We start from the raw sequence: 19,231 nt of genomic DNA, 5'->3' as shown, positions 1-19,231 counted from the left end.
AATTCGAGTCCTGTTTTGTAACGTGATATTTGTTCCGTTCTTGGATTGAGGAAATAGTGTTTTTTGCTCTTACCTGTGTCCTGACTCCTTCGCTATCTTCTAGATAGACTCTGACAGTGGTAAATTAAATTGATTGGAGATGATTTGGAAAGGCACACACCTGTCTACATAAGGTCCCACAGTTGACAGTGCATGTCAGAGCAAAAAACCAAGCCATAAGTTTGAAGGAAATGTCTGTAAACTTCAGAGACAGGATTGTGTTGAGGCACAGATCAGGGGAAGGGTACCAACATGAGGATGTTTTTCAGCGGCAGGAACTGGGAGACTAGTCAAGATCAAGGGAAAGATGAACGGAGAAAAGTATAGCGAGAGCCTTGATGAAAACCTGCTCCAGAGCGCTCAGGACCTCAGACTGGGGTGAAGGTTCACCTTCCAACAGTACAACAACCCTAAGCACACAGCCAAGACAACGCAGGAGTGGCTTCGGGACAAGTTCCTGAATGTCCTTGATTGGCCCAGCCAGAGCCTGGACTTGAACCCCATCGAACATCTCTGGAGAGACCTGAAAATAGCTGTGCAGCAACTCTCCCCATCCAACCTGACAGAGCTTGAGAAGATCTGCAGAGAAGAATGGGAGAATCCAGGTGTGCCAAGTTGCAGCGTCATACCCAAGAAGACTCTAGGCTATGATCACTGCCAAAGGTGCTTCAACAGAGTAAAGGGTCTGAATACTTATGTAAATGTAATTTCCGTTTATTTTTTTATAAATTAGCAAACATTTCTGAAAACCTGTTTTTGCTTTTTAATTATGAGGTATTGTGTGTAGATTGATGAGGAAAAAAACAAAGCTGTAACGTAACAAAATGTGACAAAAGTCAAGGGGCTTGAATGCTTTCTATTGCTTGTGTTTCTTGGCCCAAGCAAGTCTCTTCTTATTGGTGTCCTTTAGTAGTGGTTTCTTTGCAGCAATTCTATTCTGAACAGTTGATGTTGAGATGTGTGTTACTTGAACTCTGTGAAGCATTTATTTGGGCCGCAATTTCTGAGGCTGGTAACTCCAATGACTTTATCCTCTGCAGCAGAGGTAACTCTGGGTCTTCCTTTCCTGTGGCGAGCCTCATGAAAGCCAGTTTCATCACAGCACTTGATGGTTTTTGCGACTTGCACTTGAAGAAACTTTCAAAGTTCTTTAAATTTTCTGGATTGACTGACCATCATGTTTCTCTTTGCCTATTTGAGCTGTTCTAACCATAATATGGACTTGGTCTTTTACCAAATAGGGCTATCTTCTGCACACCACCACTACCGTGTCACAACACAACTGAATGGCTCAAACACATTAAGAAGGAAAGAAATTCCACAAATTAACAAGGCACACCTGTTAATTTAAACGCATTCCAGGTGACTACCTCGAAGCTGGTTGAGAGAATGCCAAGAGTGTGCAAAGCTGTCATCAAGTTAAAAGGGTGGCTCCTTTGAAGAATCTCAAATATATTTTTATTTGTTTAACACTTTTTTGGTTTCTACATAATTCCATATGTGTTATTTCATAGTTTTTATGTCTGTTATTCTACAATGTAGAAAATATATTTTTTTAAACTAAGAAAAACCCTTGAATGAATACGTGTGTCCAAACTTTTGACTGGTATTGTATATCCCTATAAGATACAGTGAGGGGGAAAAGTATTTGATCCCCTGCTGATTTTGTACGTTTGCCCATTGACAAAGAAATGATCCATCTATAATTGTAATGGTTTATTTGAACAGTGAGAGACAGAATAAAATAATGACATGCCCAGCATTTTTAAGTGTTTCCTTTATTTTGGCAGTAAAGTAGACTGTGGTTGTAGAGTGGTGAGTGACATGGTAAAAATAGTCTAATTTGCATGTTTAGGGTTGAACTGTTCTAATGAGAAAAAGACAGCTGAGGAACGTGTGGTGAAGTCAAGGGTTATTGAAAGAACACCCTTCTACCCTTCTCATTGCAGAGGAGGCTTGGGCGGTATAAAATATACCGGAGTACTTGGAAATAGCCACGGGATGGTTTTGCAATACATTTTTAGTTTGTTAATACATTTGAATATTTGTAAGTACTTTTTATGTAAATACCTGCAGTCAACTTGTGCAATATGTTGTGTTCTTCATTTCACATCATTTTTCATGATGAAGCTTACCGGTAGTCCCCAGTCACGTGGTGTTTGTTTACAAGCACACAACCTTGAGTGACCAGAGCCTTTTGAGTCAATCAATGTTGTCCAGCACACGCCATGGTAATCTAGCTCTAGTATGGAATTCACAACTAAATGTTTGCCAGCTAGAAATCTTATAACTATTAAGTTAACAGCCTAAAATATGCTAAATGCTCTGTAGTTGTGCATTTAGTTTGCTAATTTAGTAGCTAAGTGGATAGCTTCTTCCAAAATCAAGCATCGCTTGGTAACAGCAGAGAATCCCCTTCTGGATCAAGGGCCTTGCTGTCTTATATTTGTTTTGTGTGTTCAGCAAACTGAGTAGCATTTCTTAGTTACTAGTATACTTTTATGAGCTGGGATATCTGATCTGCAAATAGTTTATGTCAGAGACTGTATAAAACGTTGGCAACATGCTCGTTAGCATTCTCTTTGGGATACCGCCCAAGCCTATTGCAGAGTGCCTTTTCTTTGTATATGCTTTCACTATCTTGTGATTGTGTGAAAGTGAGCAGAGAGAGATAAAGAGAGAGACAGTGACAGAGAGAGAAAGAGAGAGAACGTTACCTGTGGTATAGCTCTTGAGCAGCTTCTCCAGGTGTAGAGCATGACAGCGTACTCATGGCCCTCCTCCAGCATCTCATTCTGGTGAGGGAGAACAGGGTTATACGCATTAGACATACAACACAGACCATCCTATGATGAATGCACCAAAACATATGCATATTTTCTTGATTCATCTTCACAAGTATGTTTCAAACATAAAATTGTTATTAAAATAGTCTGTTATAAAATGCTTTCTGTGTAATATCTCATCACACTTGCATTCACTACGGTGAATATTCTCTAGTGTGAAATACACTTCTCTAGACAAATGAGTAACCTCGGGTCTCTGTTGGAAAATAGATAATTTATCTGAATGGAACTTCCTGATTTAAAAGTTTATTTAAGAGACAGTTTCCTCTTCTGTCAGTCAAATCACACTCCCTATTCATTACATTCAGGAAGAGGTCTAGCCTAGTGACTGCCTGATTCATCCCTCAGTGTGTATGTATGTGTGTGTGTGTGAGTGTGTGTGCGTGTCAACAGAAACCGCTAACAAGGCCAAACCCTTAGTGCAGAAATGACAATAAAACACCCAAACACAAGGCTCTTTTGTGGTGGGTGTGTGAATGTGTGAATGTGTGTGTATGTTAGCCAAGAGTTGAGAATAATGATGAAAAGGCTCTGAGAACCATTCCCTAACTGTTCCCATTGAAAAACTAAAGTATCCACAAAGCACAGAGGCCCAACTCCAATACCCGTTCCAAACCAATCCCTCCAGGTTGCTTCCTCACCATGCTAGAGTGGACAGTAGCCTGCTCGATATAGCGAGCTATCCCCGTCACAAACGCATTCCTGTCCTCAAAGTTTGTGTCGAAATTAGCCTAGAGAGAACAAGAAAGAGTTTAATACTCTTGCAATTAATTAGAAATCTCAGGTATGTATGTGTGTGTGTGTGTGTGTGTGTGTGTGTGTGTGTGTGTGTGTGTACCTGGTACATGATGGATGAAGGTGGAGGTTCGATGCAGGGCTGCTGGTCAGGGAGGGGCAGCTCCTCCAACAGATCAACATTAGACAGAGCATCCTCCAGGGTCACGTGGGTCGTCATGGCTACAAGAGGTCACTCACACAACCGGCCAGTCTGACAGAAAGCGAGACAGAGAGAGAAGCAAACCACAAACTCTCAGTAAAAGAAAGAAAGAAAAAAAGAGGACAAATCCCAATCAAAAACAGTATAGATTCCTTCCACCAGGAGAACTGTCATACATTGGCTGGTATTCACTCATTTCCTCTATGCACCTGTCTGTCTATCTGTCTGTCTACAATCTGTACGTCTGTGTGTGTGCTTCCCTGTCTCTCCACACAGTGTGGGCACTGGGCATGGCATGTTTCCCTTTTACAACTGGCAGATAAATGTCATCAGACAAACAGCCTTTGTGACACCATGAAAAGACAATAGTGAGAACAAGACATGTTGTAATGCTAGACAACGCTGTCATTCTTGAGAGCGAGAGAGAGAGAGCGAGGAGGAGCGGTAAATTGCCTGTGTTTAATTGTCGTTCAGACATGATACTGCTGAATGTTACGTAGCACACTGGTATACATGATGGTATACATGTTCTGTCTGCTCTGCACTGGAATCAAACTGCTGAGTAGGCTAATTCACATGCAGACAGATAGGTAGGTCATTAACACTTGATTGAAGATTGACAAAAATGGTGCTGAAAGGCCCACCTATAGCTTACCAAACAGCACTACTGAAAGGCCCACCTAGAGCTTACCAAACAGCACTGCTGAAAGGCCCACCTAGAGCTTACCAAACAGCACTACTGAAAGGCCCACCTAGAGCTTACCAAACAGCACTACTGAAAGGCCCACCTAGAGCTTACCAAACAGCACTACTGAAAGGCCCACCTAGAGCTTACCAAACAGCACTACTGAAAGGCCCACCTATAGCTTACCAAACAGCACTACTGAAAGGCCCACCTAGAGCTTACCAAACAGCACTACTGAAAGGCCCACCTATAGCTTACCAAACAGCACTACTGAAAGGCCCACCTATAGCTTACCAAACAGCACTACTGAAAGGCCCACCTATAGCTTACCAAACAGCACTACTGAAAGGCCCACCTATAGCTTACCAAACAGCACTACTGAAAGGCCCACCTATAGCTTACCAAACAGCACTACTGAAAGGCCCACCTATAGCTTACCAAACAGCACTACTGAAAGGCCCACCTATAGCTTACCAAACAGCACTACTGAAAGGCCCACCTATAGCTTACCAAACAGCACTACTGAAAGGCCCACCTATAGCTTACCAAACAGCACTACTGAAAGGCCCACATATAGCTTACCAAACAGCACTACTGAAAGGCCCACCTATAGCTTACCAAACAGCACTACTGAAAGGCCCACCTATAGCTTACCAAACAGCACTACTGAAAGGCCCACCTATAGCTTACCAAACAGCACTACTGAAAGGCCCACCTATAGCTTACCAAACAGCACTACTGAAAGGCCCACCTATAGCTTACCAAACAGCACTACTGAAAGGCCCACCTAGAGCTTACCAAACAGCACTACTGAAAGGCCCACCTATAGCTTACCAAACAGCACTACTGAAAGGCCCACCTATAGCTTACCAAACAGCACTACTGAAAGGCCCACCTATAGCTTACCAAACAGCACTACTGAAAGGCCCACCTATAGCTTACCAAACAGCACTACTGAAAGGCCCACCTAGAGCTTACCAAACAGCACTACTGAAAGGCCCACCTATAGCTTACCAAACAGCACTACTGAAAAGCCCACCTATAGCTTACCAAACAGCACTACTGAAAGGCCCACCTATAGCTTACCAAACAGCACTACTGAAAGGCCCACCTATAGCTTACCAAACAGCACTACTGAAAGGCCCACCTATAGCTTACCAAACAGCACTACTGAAAGGCCCACCTATAGCTTACCAAACAGCACTACTGAAAGGCCCACCTATAGCTTACCAAACAGCACTACTGAAAGGCCCACCTAGAGCTTACCAAACAGCACTACTGAAAGGCCCACCTATAGCTTACCAAACAGCACTACTGAAAGGCCCACCTATAGCTTTACCAAACAGCACTACTGAAAGGCCCACCTATAGCTTTACCAAACAGCACTACTGAAAGGCCCACCTATAGCTTTACCAAACAGCACTACTGAAAGGCCCACCTATAGCTTACCAAACAGCACTACTGAAAGGCCCACCTATAGCTTTACCAAACAGCACTACTGAAAGGCCCACCTATAGCTTACCAAACAGCACTACTGAAAGGCCCACCTATAGCTTACCAAACAGCACTACTGAAAGGCCCACCTATAGCTTACCAAACAGCACTACTGAAAGGCCCACCTATAGCTTACCAAACAGCACTACTGAAAGGCCCACCTATAGCTTTACCAAACAGCACTACTGAAAGGCCCACCTATAGCTTTACCAAACAGCGGCCCACCTATAGCTTTACCAAACAGCACTACTGAAAAGCCCACCTATAGCTTTACCAAACAGCACTACTGAAAGGCCCACCTATAGCTTACCAAACAGCACTACTGAAAGGCCCACCTATAGCTTACCAAACAGCACTACTGAAAGGCCCACCTATAGCTTACCAAACAGCACTACTGAAAGGCCCACCTATAGCTTACCAAACAGCACTACTGAAAGGCCCACCTATAGCTTACCAAACAGCACTACTGAAAGGCCCACCTATAGCTTACCAAACAGCACTGCTGAAAGGCACATCAATCAATCGACTACACTATTGCTCTCTTGCACACAGAAGCCTTGTATACCTGGATTGTCAAGAAGACCATAGATCCTTACAGCCAGTCTGGGTCTGAGCAGGAACAGTGTGTCTATGTCCCAAATGTCACCCTATTCCCTACATAGTGCACTATATAGGAAATAGGGTGCCATTTTGGACGACACACTGTGTCTGGCCCGGGGCTTAGCCTCTACATCATGTGCATCTCTGGAGTGTTTTTAAGTCTGACCTGATTGACAAGCCTGATAAAAATCGTCTTAATTTCCTCCAGCCAGAAGAAGGAGCAGTAAGGGAGACAAAGGGGGGTGAGGGGTGAAGAGCCCAGCTAACAATTCTAGGGAGAGAACGTTTTTGTAATGTTACCCGTAATGTTTGAGTGTCACGTTTTCTGTTAGTAAAGAGAACGTTCTATGTTCGCAAAAACCTTCTGAGAACATTTTTAGCATGTTTGTGTTAAAGTTAGTGTCATGCCGAACTTCTCTAGAACATGGTTACAATGTTCTCAGAATCTTCTGAGGGAGAATATTACATCAATGTTCCACCAAACCATGGTTGCCATGTTATCAGAAAATACAATATTAAAATGTTCTAGATACGTTTCATGGGAAGTTACAATAACATTAATGTGTCCAGTTTTCTGAGGGTTATAAAAATATTCCATAGGGCCTCCCGAGTGGCGCAGCAGTCTAAGGCACTGGATCGTAGTGCTAGAGGCATTACTACAGATCCGGGTTCATTCCCGGAGTCCCATAAGACGGCGCACAATTGGCACATCATTATCCAGGTTAGGGGAGGGTTTGGCTGGGTGCCTAAGGGCTGACCCCGGTCCCCAGTTGGACGCTGTATCCTCCGACACATTGGTGCCTCGTGTGCCATAAAAATATATATTATATATACATATATATTATATATACACATATACATACATATACACATATACACATATACACATACATACATACATACATACATACATACATACATACATACATACATACATACATACATACATACATACATACATACATACATACATACATACATACATACATACATACATAAGTACCAGTCAAAAGTTTGGACACACCTACTCATTCAAGGGTTTTTCTTTATTTTTAATATTTTCTACATTGTAGAATAATAGTGAAGACATCAAAACTAAACTAAAATTAAATAACTTAAGGAATTATGTAGAAAACAAAAAAGTGTTAAACAAATCAAATATATTTGATATTCTTCAAAGTGGTCACCCTTTGCCTTGACATATTTGCATACTCTTGGCATTCTCAACCAGATTCGCCTAGAATTATTTTCCAACAGTCTTGGAGTTCCCACATATGCTGAGCACTTTTTGGTTGCTTTTCCTTGACTCAACTCCTCCCAAACTATCTCAATTGGGTTGAGGTCAGATAATTGTGGAGGTCAGGTCATCTGATGCAGCACTCCATCACTCTCTTTTTTGGTCAAATAGCCCTTACACAGCCTGGAGGTGTGTTGGGTCATTGTCCTATTGAAAAACAAATGATAGTCACACTAAGCGCAAACCATGCTGGTTAAGTGTGTCTTGAATTCTAAATAAATCATCGACAGTGTCACCAGCAAAGCACCTCTACACCATCACACCTCAACCTCATCACACCACCGCTTCACGGTGGGAACCACACATAAGGAGATCATCAGTTCACCTACTCTGCATCTCACAAAGACACGGTGGTTGGAACCAAAAATATCACATTTGTACTCATCAGACCAAAAGACAGATTTCCACCCGTCTAGAGTCCATTGCTCTCTTCTTCTTATTGGTGTCCTTTAGTATTGCTTTCTTTGCAGTGATTCTCTTCTCAACAGTTGATTTTGAGATGTGTGTTACTTGAACTCTGTGAAGCATTTATTTGGGCTGCAATTTCTGAGGCTGGTAACTCTAATGACTTAATCCTCTGCAGAGGTAACTCTGGGTCTTCCTTTCCTGTGGCGGTCCTCATGAGAGCCAGTTTCATCATAGTGCTTGATGGTTTTTGAGACTGCACTTGAAGAAACTTTCAAAGTTCTCGAAATTATCCGGATTGACTGACCTTCATGGCTTAAAGTAATGATGGACTGATGTTTCTCTTTGCTTATTTGAGTTGTTCATGCCATAATATGAACTTGGTCTATTACCAAATAGGGCTATCTTCCGTAAACCACACCTATCTTGGAGAGGTCGACCGATTATGATTTTTCAATGCTGATACCGATACCGATTATTGGAGGACCAAAAAAAGCCGATACCGATTTAAATCGGCCAATAAAAAAATAAAAAAATATTATAAAAATAATAATAATGACAATTACAACAATTCTGAATGAACACTTATTTTAATTTAATAGAATACATCAAAATCAATTTAGCCTCAAATAAATAATGAAACATGTTCAATTTGGTTCGCGCCCAGGCTCTGTCACAACCGGGAGGTCCGTGGGGCGACGCACAATTGGCCTAGCATCGTCCGGGTTAGGGAGGGCTTGGTCGGTAGGGATATCCTTGTCTCATCGCGCACCAGCGACTCCTGTGGCGGGCCGTGCGCAGTGCACGCTAACCAAGGTCACCAGGTGCACAGTGTTTCCTCCGACATATTGGTGCGGCTGGCTTCCAGGTTGGATGCCCGCTGTGTTAAGAAGCAGTGCGGCTTGGGTTGTGTATCGGAGGACGCATGACCTTCGACCTTCGTCTCTCCCGAGCCCGTATAGGAGTTGTAGCGATGAGACAAGTTAGTAGCTACTAACAATTGGATACCACGAAATTGGGGAGAAAAAGGGGGTTAAAAAAAAGTAATATATATATATATACACACACACTTGTGTATTGATTTAAAAAAAAAAGGTATTGATGTTTATGGTTAGGTTTGGTGCAACGACAATACTAAATCATCACCCGTTTTAAATCAACCCGTTTATATGCAACGCAGGACACGCTAGATAAACTGGTAATATCAACCATGTGTAGTTAACTAGTGATTACGTTAAGATTGATTGTTTTTTATAAGATACGTTTAATGCGAACTAGCAACTTACCTTGGCTTCTTGCTGCCGTCGTGTAACAGATAGTCAGCCTGCCACGCAGGCTCCTCGTGGAGTACAATGTAAGGTAGACGGTTAGAGCGTTGGAATAGTAACCAGAAGGTTGCAAAAAATGAATCCCCGAGCTGACAAGGTAAAAATCTGTCGTTCTGCCCCTGAACAAAGCAGTTAAGGTGTTAAAAAATAAATAATAATAAAAAATAAAAATAATCTCTGTCCAAAAATACCGATTTCCGATTGTTATGAAAACTTGAAAATCGGCCCTAATTAAATCGGCCATTCCGATTAATCGGTCGACCTCTACTATCTTGTCACAACACAACTGATTGGCTCAAACGTTTTAAGGAAAGAAATTCCACAAATTAACTTAACAAGGCGCACCTGTTAAATTAAATGCATTCCAGGTGACTACCTCAAAAATCTGGTTGAGAGAATGCCAAGAGTGTGCAAAGCTGTCATCAAGGAAAAGGGTGGTTACTTTGAAGAATCTCAAATATAAAATATATTTTGATTTGTTTAACAATTTTATGGTTACTATATGATTCCATATGTTGTTATTTAATGTTTTTGATGATCTTCACTATTATTCCACAATGTAGAAAATAGTAAGAATAAAGAAAAACCCTTGAATGAGTAGGTGTGTCCAAATTTTGACTGGCACAGTATATATGCTAATGCTCAACTAAATAAATCTTGGTCGACAAACAGCCTAACGACAAGTCGAATAATTGAGGTCAGTCCTAATTGATAGATTATGTGGAAATCTCAATTACTCACAGATTGGCAATCTGTGTCATGTAGTGGGAGAGAAAATAAGAGTAGGTGGGGGAGGAGGGTGACTGGGTGTAGGAGGAGTGACTAGACAGAGGAGGAGGGGAGTGGGAAGGGAGGAAGGGGACTGAGTGTAGGAGCAGGAGTGACTGTAGACGGGAGGAGGGGGAGTGTAGGAGGAGTGACTAGACGGCGGAGGAGGGGGACTGAGTGTAGGAGGAGGAGTGACTAGACAGGAGGAATGGTGACTGTAGACGGAGGAGGAGGGGGACTGAGTGTAGGATGAGTGACTGTAGACGGAGGAGGAGGGGGACTGAGTGTAGGAGGAGTGACTGTAGACGGAGGAGGAGGGGGACTGAGTGTAGGAGGAGTGACTGTAGACGGAGGAGGAGGGGGGCTGGGTGTAGGAGGAGTGACTGTAGACGGAGGAGGAGGGGGGCTGGGTGTAGGAGGAGTGACTGTAGACGGAGGAGGAGAGGGGCTGGGTGTAGGAGGAGTGACTGTAGACGGAGGAGGAGAGGGGCTGGGTGTAGGAGGAGTGACTGTAGACGGAGGAGGAGAGGGGCTGGGTGTAGGAGGAGTGACTGTAGACGGAGGAGGAGGGGGGCTGGGTGTAGGAGGAGTGACTGTAGACGGAGGAGGAGAGGGGCTGGGTGTAGGAGGAGTGACTGTAGACGGAGGAGGAGAGGGGCTGGGTGTAGGAGGAGTGACTGTAGACGGAGGAGGAGAGGGGCTGGGTGTAGGAGGAGTGACTGTAGACGGAGGAGGAGAGGGGCTGGGTGTAGGAGGAGTGACTGTAGACGGAGGAGGAGAGGGGCTGGGTGTAGGAGGAGTGACTGTAGACGGAGGAGGAGAGGGGCTGGGTGTAGGAGGAGTGACTGTAGACGGAGGAGGAGAGGGGCTGGGTGTAGGAGGAGTGACTGTAGACGGAGGAGGAGAGGGGCTGGGTGTAGGAGGAGTGACTGTAGACGGAGGAGGAGAGGGGCTGGGTGTAGGAGGAGTGACTGTAGACGGAGGAGGAGAGGGGCTGGGTGTAGGAGGAGTGACTGTAGACGGAGGAGGAGAGGGGCTGGGTGTAGGAGGAGTGACTGTAGACGGAGGAGGAGAGGGGCTGGGTGTAGGAGGAGTGACTGTAGACGGAGGAGGAGAGGGGCTGGGTGTAGGAGGAGTGACTGTAGACGGAGGAGGAGAGGGGCTGGGTGTAGGAGGAGTGACTGTAGACGGAGGAGGAGAGGGGCTGGGTGTAGGAGTAGTGACTGTAGACGGAGGAGGAGAGAGGGGCTGGGTGTAGGAGTAGTGACTGTAGACGGAGGAGGAGAGGGGCTGGGTGTAGGAGGAGTGACTGTAGACGGAGGAGGAGAGGGGCTGGGTGTAGGAGGAGTGACTGTAGACGGAGGAGGAGAGGGGCTGGGTGTAGGAGGAGTGACTGTAGACGGAGGAGGAGAGGGGCTGGGTGTAGGAGGAGTGACTGTAGACGGAGGAGGAGAGGGGCTGGGTGTAGGAGGAGTGACTGTAGACGGAGGAGGAGAGGGGCTGGGTGTAGGAGTAGTGACTGTAGACGGAGGAGGAGAGGGGCTGGGTGTAGGAGGAGTGACTGTAGACGGAGGAGGAGAGGGGCTGGGTGTAGGAGGAGTGACTGTAGACGGAGGAGGAGAGGGGCTGGGTGTAGGAGTAGTGACTGTAGACGGAGGAGGAGAGGGGCTGGGTGTAGGAGTAGTGACTGTAGACGGAGGAGGAGAGGGGCTGGGTGTAGGAGGAGTGACTGTAGACGGAGGAGGAGTGGGGCTGGGTGTAGGAGGAGTGACTGTAGACGGAGGAGGAGTGGGCTGAGGAGTGACTAGATGGAGGAGGAGAGGGGCTGGGTGTAGGAGTAGTGACTGTAGACGGAGGATGGGGAAGGAGGGGGCTGAGTGTAGGATGAGGAGTGACTAGATGGAGGAGGAGAGGGGCTGGGTGTAGGAGTAGTGACTGTAGACGGAGGAGGAGTGACTGTAGACGGAGGATGGGGGAGGAGGGGGCTGAGTGTAGGATGAGGAGTGACTAGATGGAGGAGGAGAGGGGCTGGGTGTAGGAGTAGTGACTGTAGACGGAGGATGGGGAAGGAGGGGGCTGAGTGTAGGATGAGGAGTGACTAGATGGAGGAGGAGAGGGGCTGGGTGTAGGAGTAGTGACTGTAGACGGAGGAGGAGTGACTGTAGACGGAGGATGGGGGAGGAGGGGGCTGAGTGTAGGAGGAGGAGTGAGATAGATATCTCTATCCAAGCCATTCCTTATCATCATCTCCAACCCTATACAGCAGTGGTCACCAAACTACGGCCCGTCAGCACATTTGGCCCGGCCCTCTGAACAATACCAGAGACGCTATCGAATTTTTTTCCTATTTGGCCTCCAGAAAAAAAATCCTAGGCCCGGCCCTGTCAAAGAGAGAACGGAATAATGGCGAAAAGGTTAGGTAAGAGAACAATTGATTCAGAATGCAGGGTATTTAACCTGCAGTGGACAACGATTATTTTTTTGTTCAATGCAAAGAAAAGGCTGTTTGTCTCATCTGTCAAGAGACGGTGGCGGTATTCAAAGAATACAATCTTCGCCGACACTATGAATCCCGTCACAAAGACAAGTACGATAGCTTGCAAGGCCAAATACGAGCAGACAAACTCTCAAAGCTAAAAAGTGGACTACTATCTCAGCAGAATACATTTGTACGCCAAGCTCAGCTGAACCAGGCATCCGTTCGGGCCAGCTTTCGGGTTGCTAAACTGATAGCAAGAAGCGGTAAGCCTTTCACTGACGGAGAGTTTGTTAAGAAATGTATGGATGCTGTCGCGGAGGAGGTGTGTCCCGAGAAGAAAGATGCGAGCTGCTACCCGAAATTAACGCATTTCTTCATTTAAAAGACAAAACGGTCCCAGAGCTGATCGACCCAGAATGGAAATGGCACCTCGCATTTTTAACAGACGTGACAGAAATACTTAACAGCCTTAACTTGCAGCTACAAGGCGAGGGGAAACTCATTTGCGACATGTATTCACACATAAAAGCATTTGAGGTGAAATTAGCGCTGCTTTTGGAACAAGTGAAAAAGCGCAACTTCGTCCATCTTCCTGCTACCCAAAACCTGTCGACAGAGAACCCAGCGGTCCCGTTCCCAGCTGAAAAGTGCGTGGAAGCACTGGAAATGATGAAGGCGGAGATCGGTGTGCGATTCAGTGAACTACATGTTCATGCAAAAGAAATCCGTCTTTTTCAGAACCCCTTTGTTGCCGACATTGATGAAGCCCAGCCTTCATATCAGTTTGAGTTGGCTGAGTTACAGAACTGTGATGTTCTGAAAGACGCATTCAAGCCCAACAGTCTCATTGACTTCTATGCCGCCCTCCCAAACGACACATATACAAACATCAAGAAACACGCAATGAAAATGTCCACAGTTTTTGGAAGCACGTATATCTGCGAGAAAACCTTTTCTCGCATGAAACTGCTGAAAACCCCGATGAGATCAAGATTGACAGATGAACATTTGCATCAGTGCTTGAGACTGGCTGTAACTAGAATGGAACCTGATATTCAACTTCTCACCAGCCAGATGCAGGCCCACAGTTCACACTGATGAACATACATAGGTAAGCTCACTTTTCTGACTTGAATGAGTCATTCTGAGCATAAACAAATATAATCATAATAAAATCTACTGGGATAAAATCCATCTTTACAACCATACTGGTAGTGAAATGTATTGTGCCGTGTAGGTGCTGTATCACTTAGTTCAGTTTCTCGACCTGCTTCTTTTGTGGTTTTCACAGGGAAGTTGATGAGAGAGAGCTGCAAACAGCAGTGTCTACAAGCCTACTGGAACCTACAAAAGGATTATAAGGAAGGAACACAAGAACTTTAAGAGACTGCTCATATGTGTCAGAGAGATTCTGCTCTGACAACTGAGCTGAACTTTTATCTGTTAAGATTGTGCATGGCACGACAGAAAGTTAATGTTCCATGGCTTTTTTTTCTATGAAGAACCCAGAGAGAGTTATTTAGTTATTTATTTCCTGTTTTTTCTGTGAAGAACTCAGAGAGGGTTATTTAGTTATTATTTATTTCATTAATAGTGTTATTATTTGTTTCCTGACTTTTTTTCTGTAAAGAACCTGGAAAGGGTTATTTGGTTATGTGTGGCTTTCTGGAAAACAATACATTTTTTAAGCTCCCCTACGATCGTCACACTTTTTCTGTTACAAACTGACACCGGCCCCCCATCAGAGAAGGGAAAAGTTATGTGGCCCTCACAGGAAAAAGTTTGGGGACCCCTGCTATACAGGATGAGAAGCTCGTCTAGGGCACGTGTCAAACTCGTAGAGGGTGGACTGTCTGCGAGTATTCGCTCCTCACTTGACATTAATTGATGAATTAAGGTTACTAAACAGTAAATGCTAGGTAAAGCTCCGCCTTATCTCAGTTCACTGGTCACGATGGCAACACCCATCCGTAGCACGCGCTCCAGCAGGTGTATCTCACTGATCATCCCTAAAGCCAACACCTCATTCGGCCGCCTTTCGTTCCAGTACTCTGCTGCCTGTGACTGGAACGAATTGCAAAAATCGCTGAAGTTGGAGACTTTCATCTCCCTCACCAACTTCAAACATCAGCTATCTGAGCAGCTAACCGATCGCTGCATCTGTACATAATCTATTGGTAAATAGCCCACCCATTTTCACCTACCTCATCCCCACAGTTTTTATTTATTTACTTTTCTGCTCTTTTGCACACCAATATCTCCACCTGTACATGATCATCTGATCATTTATCACTCCAGTGTTAATCTGCAATATTGTAATTATTCCCCTACCTCCTCATGCCTTTTGCACACATTGTATATAGACTCCCCTTTTTTTCTACTGTGTTATTGACTTGTTAATTGTTTACTCCATGTGTAACTCTGTGTTGTCTGTTCACACTGCTATGCTTTATCTTGGCCAGGTCGCAGTTGCAAATGAGAACTTGTTCTCAACTAGCCTACCTGGTTAAATAAAGGTGAAATAAAAAAATAAAAAAGAACTCCCCTCACCTGGTTTAGGTCTAGGTCTTAATTGAAAGGAATAATGAAAAACCTGCAGACACTAGGCCATTCATGGAATGAGTTTGACACCCCTGGTCAAAAAGAGCAGTGAGAGTAGAGAGATGTGGGCATTCATTTATTTGTATTTCTTTGTGATATGCATTTATGACTGCGGTTGAGAGTCAAGTTTAGATATCATGCAAATAAAGCACATTTGAGAGGCAAAAAGGAAGTATGATAGCAAGAAAGAAAGGAGAGAGAGAGAGAAAGTGTGTCACGTCCGGGTCACAACTCAATGGGTTTCCCTCGGGGCATTCTCAGAATTTTCTACCATCCTCGCCTCATACTGAGCGCACGAGGCACATGCGTGCGCACACACACACACACACTTTATGAGTGACATAGTGGAACACAGACAGAGGAATTCATATTCAGGGAGAGATGATGGTTTGGACTGTGTGTGTGGGGGGGGCACACAACCATCCTCGCACTACAACAGTAACTCCCTCATGATGTCACAAATCTACATTCCAACCAACTAATAACAATAATATAATAATAATAATATATGCCATTTAGCAGACGCTTTTATCCAAAGCGACTTACAGTCATGTGTGCATACATTCTACATTCTACACACCTCACAAATATTCCTGAGAAAAATACATTTGGGAGGTCACATGACCCAACCTGGTGACAGATTCAGAGAAAAGAGAGGGCCAAGGAATGTTGCCTAGTAGGTCCCTTTCCTCGGGCTTCAATAAACTCAAGGTAGTGGTAGTGTAGTGTGTAGACTACCATCTGTGGTTGGGATTCAAGGTGGTGGTTATTGATAACTGGCCATGCAATCACCAATGAATCGGTGCTCAGTTTATCACTTAATCGTTCAAGAATTGAGAGGGAATAAACCAATAGGACTAGAAACAGGGGGTCAGATAGCATCTATATTAACACAATGATGATGTCAGCCCGCAGCAAGTGTAATGGCTACCCACACAATTGGTTAATGAAATACGGACACATTCCTTCATCTTTCAGTAGCTTCAGCCCAACATCACACACTCACACACACACACACACTTATTCTGTCCATCTCCAATAAGCTACCAAGGAAAGGGCTAGTACATATTAATATACAGCGCATTCTGAAAGTATTCAGACCCCTTCCGTTTTTCCACATTTTGTTACGTTACAGCCTTATTCTAAAATGGATTAAATGAAAAAAATGTCCTTATCAATCTACACACAATACCTCATTATGAGAAAACGAAAACAGGTTTTTAGAAATGTTTGCAAATGTATTAAAAATAAAGAACAGAAATAGCTTATTTACATAAGTATTCAGACTCTTTGCTATGAGACTAGAAATTGAGCTCAGGTGCATCCTGTTTCCATCAATCATCCTTGAGATGTTTCTACAACTTGGTTGGTGTCCAACTGTGGTAAATTCAATGGATTAGACATGATTTAGAAAGGCACACACCGGTCTATATAAGGTCCCACAGTTGACAGTATGTCAGAACAAAAAACCAAGCATTATGAGGTCAAATAAATTGTACGTAGAGCTCAGAGACAGGATTCTTTCGAAGGACAGATCTGGGGAAGGGTACCAAAACATGTCTGCGGCATTGAAGGTCCCCGAGAACACAGTGGCCTCCATTATTCTTAAATGGAAGAAGTTTGGAAACACCAAGAATCTTCCTAGAGCTGGCCGCCAAGCCAAACTGAGCAATCGGCGGAGATGGGAGAACCTTCCAGAAGGACAACCATCTCTGCAGCACTCCACCAATCAGGCCTATATGGTAGAGTGGCCAGATGGTAGCCACTCCTCAGTAAAAAGGCACATGACAGCCCGCTTGGAGTTGATCAAAAAGCACCTAAAGGACTCTCAGACGATGAGAAACAAGATTCTCTGGTCTGATAAAACCAAGATTGAACTCTTTGGCCTGAATGCCAAGCGTCACGTCTGGAGGAAACCTGGCACCATCCCTATGGTGAAGCATGGTGGTAGCAGCATCATGCTGTGGTGATGTTTTTTAGCGGTAGGGACTGAGACACTAGTCATGATTGAAGGAAAGATGAACGGAGCAAAATACAGAGAGATCCTTCTCCCCCAATTGCTCAGCTTGGCCGGGCGGTCAGCTCAAGGAAGAGTCCTGCTGGTTCCAATTTTCTTGGGGACCTTCAATGCTGCAGAAATTTTTAGGTTCCCTTCCCCAGGTCTCTTCCTCGACACAATCCTGTCTCGGATCTCTACGATCAATTCCTACAACCTCATGGCTTGGTTTTTGTTCTTACATGCACTGTCAACTGTGGGACCTTACAGGCATGTGCCTTTCCAAATAATTTCCAAATCAATTTAATTTACCACAGGTGGACTCCAATCAAGTTGTTGAAACATCTCAAAGATGATAAATGGAAACAAAATGCACCTGAGCTCAATTTTGAGTCTCATAGCAGAGGATCTGAACACTTATGTAAATAATGTATCTGTTTTTATTTTAAATAAATTTACAAAAACTGTTTTCGCTTTGTCATTATGGGGTCTTTTGTGTAGATTGCTGATGTTTTTTATTTATCCGTTTTAGAATTAGGCTGTAACGTAAAACAATGTGTTGAAGTGTTGTGGTTGCAAGTTCACCTGACTCGTCTAAACCTTTGGGGTGCTGCTATAGGCCAACATGTGCTAACAGTGCTTCTACGTGCTAACAGCGCTTCTACGTGCTAACAGAGCTTCTACGTGCTAACAGAGCTTCTACGTGCTAACAGTGCTTCTACGTGCTAACAGTGCTTCTACGTGCTAACAGTGCTTCTACGTGCTAACAGTGCTTCTACGTGCTTCTACGTGCTAACAGTGCTTCTATGTGCTAACAGTGCTTCTACGTGCTAACAGTGCTTCTACGTGCTAACAGTGCTTCTACGTGCTTCTACGTGCTAACAGTGCTTCTATGTGCTAACAGTGCTTCTACGTGCTAACAGTGCTTCTACGTGCTAACAGTGCTTCTACGTGCTTCTACGTGCTAACAGTGCTAACAGCGCTTCTACGTGCTAACAGCGCTTCTACGTGCTAACAGTGCTTCTACGTGCTAACAGTGCTTCTACGTGCTAACAGTGCTTCTATGTGCTAACAGTGCTTCTATCAGTGCTTCTACGTGCTAACAGTGCTTCTACGTGCTAACAGTGCTTCTATGTGCTAACAGAGCTTCTATGTGCTAACAGTGCTTCTATGTGCTAACAGTGCTTCTATGTGCTAACAGTGCTTCTATGTGCTAACAGAGCTTCTATGTGCTAACAGTGCTTCTATGTGCTAACAGAGCTTCTATGTGCTAACAGTGCTTCTATGTGCTAACAGTGCTTCTATGTGCAAACAGTGCTTCTATGTGCTAACAGTGCTTCTATGTGCTAACAGTGCTTCTACGTGCTAACAGTGCTTCTATGTGCTAACAGAGCTTCTACGTGCTAACAGTGCTTCTATGTGCTAACAGTGCTTCTATGTGCTAACAGTGCTTCTACGTGCTAACAGTGCTTCTACGTGCTAACAGTGCTTCTATGTGCTAACAGAGCTTCTACGTGCTAACAGTGCTTCTATGTGCTAACAGTGCTTCTACGTGCTAACAGTGCTTCTACGTGCTAACAGTGCTTCTATGTGCTAACAGAGCTTCTATGTGCTAACAGTGCTTCTACGTGCTAACAGTGCTTCTATGTGCTAACAGAGCTTCTATGTGCTAACAGTGCTTATAAGTGCTAACAGAGCTTATAAGTGCTAACAGCGCTGTTTAGTGTACTGCTCAGTGCAAACAGTCAGTATTTAG

The 19,231-nt window shown here is 44.3% G+C and overlaps 1 protein-coding gene across 1 annotated transcript in view; it reads right to left on the bottom strand.

Annotated features, from left to right (window-relative positions):
• The window catches only part of LOC118384058 (cytoplasmic FMR1-interacting protein 2), a 55,096-nt gene that overhangs the window by 26,986 nt on the left and 8,879 nt on the right, over nt 1–19,231 (bottom strand). Inside the window, exons 2-4 of the mRNA XM_052514483.1 lie at nt 3,724–3,873; nt 3,527–3,616; nt 2,757–2,834 (exon numbers count right to left, since the gene is read on the bottom strand). Coding sequence (XP_052370443.1) covers nt 2,757–2,834; nt 3,527–3,616; nt 3,724–3,840 — 285 coding nt within the window. The 5' untranslated portion in view covers nt 3,841–3,873. The remainder of the gene's footprint in view (nt 1–2,756; nt 2,835–3,526; nt 3,617–3,723; nt 3,874–19,231) is intronic.

Source organism: Oncorhynchus keta, chromosome 4 (assembly GCF_023373465.1).
Source record: "Oncorhynchus keta strain PuntledgeMale-10-30-2019 chromosome 4, Oket_V2, whole genome shotgun sequence".
Taxonomy (NCBI): Eukaryota; Metazoa; Chordata; class Actinopteri; order Salmoniformes; family Salmonidae; genus Oncorhynchus; species Oncorhynchus keta.
This window is presented reverse-complemented; position numbering and strand designations above follow the sequence as displayed.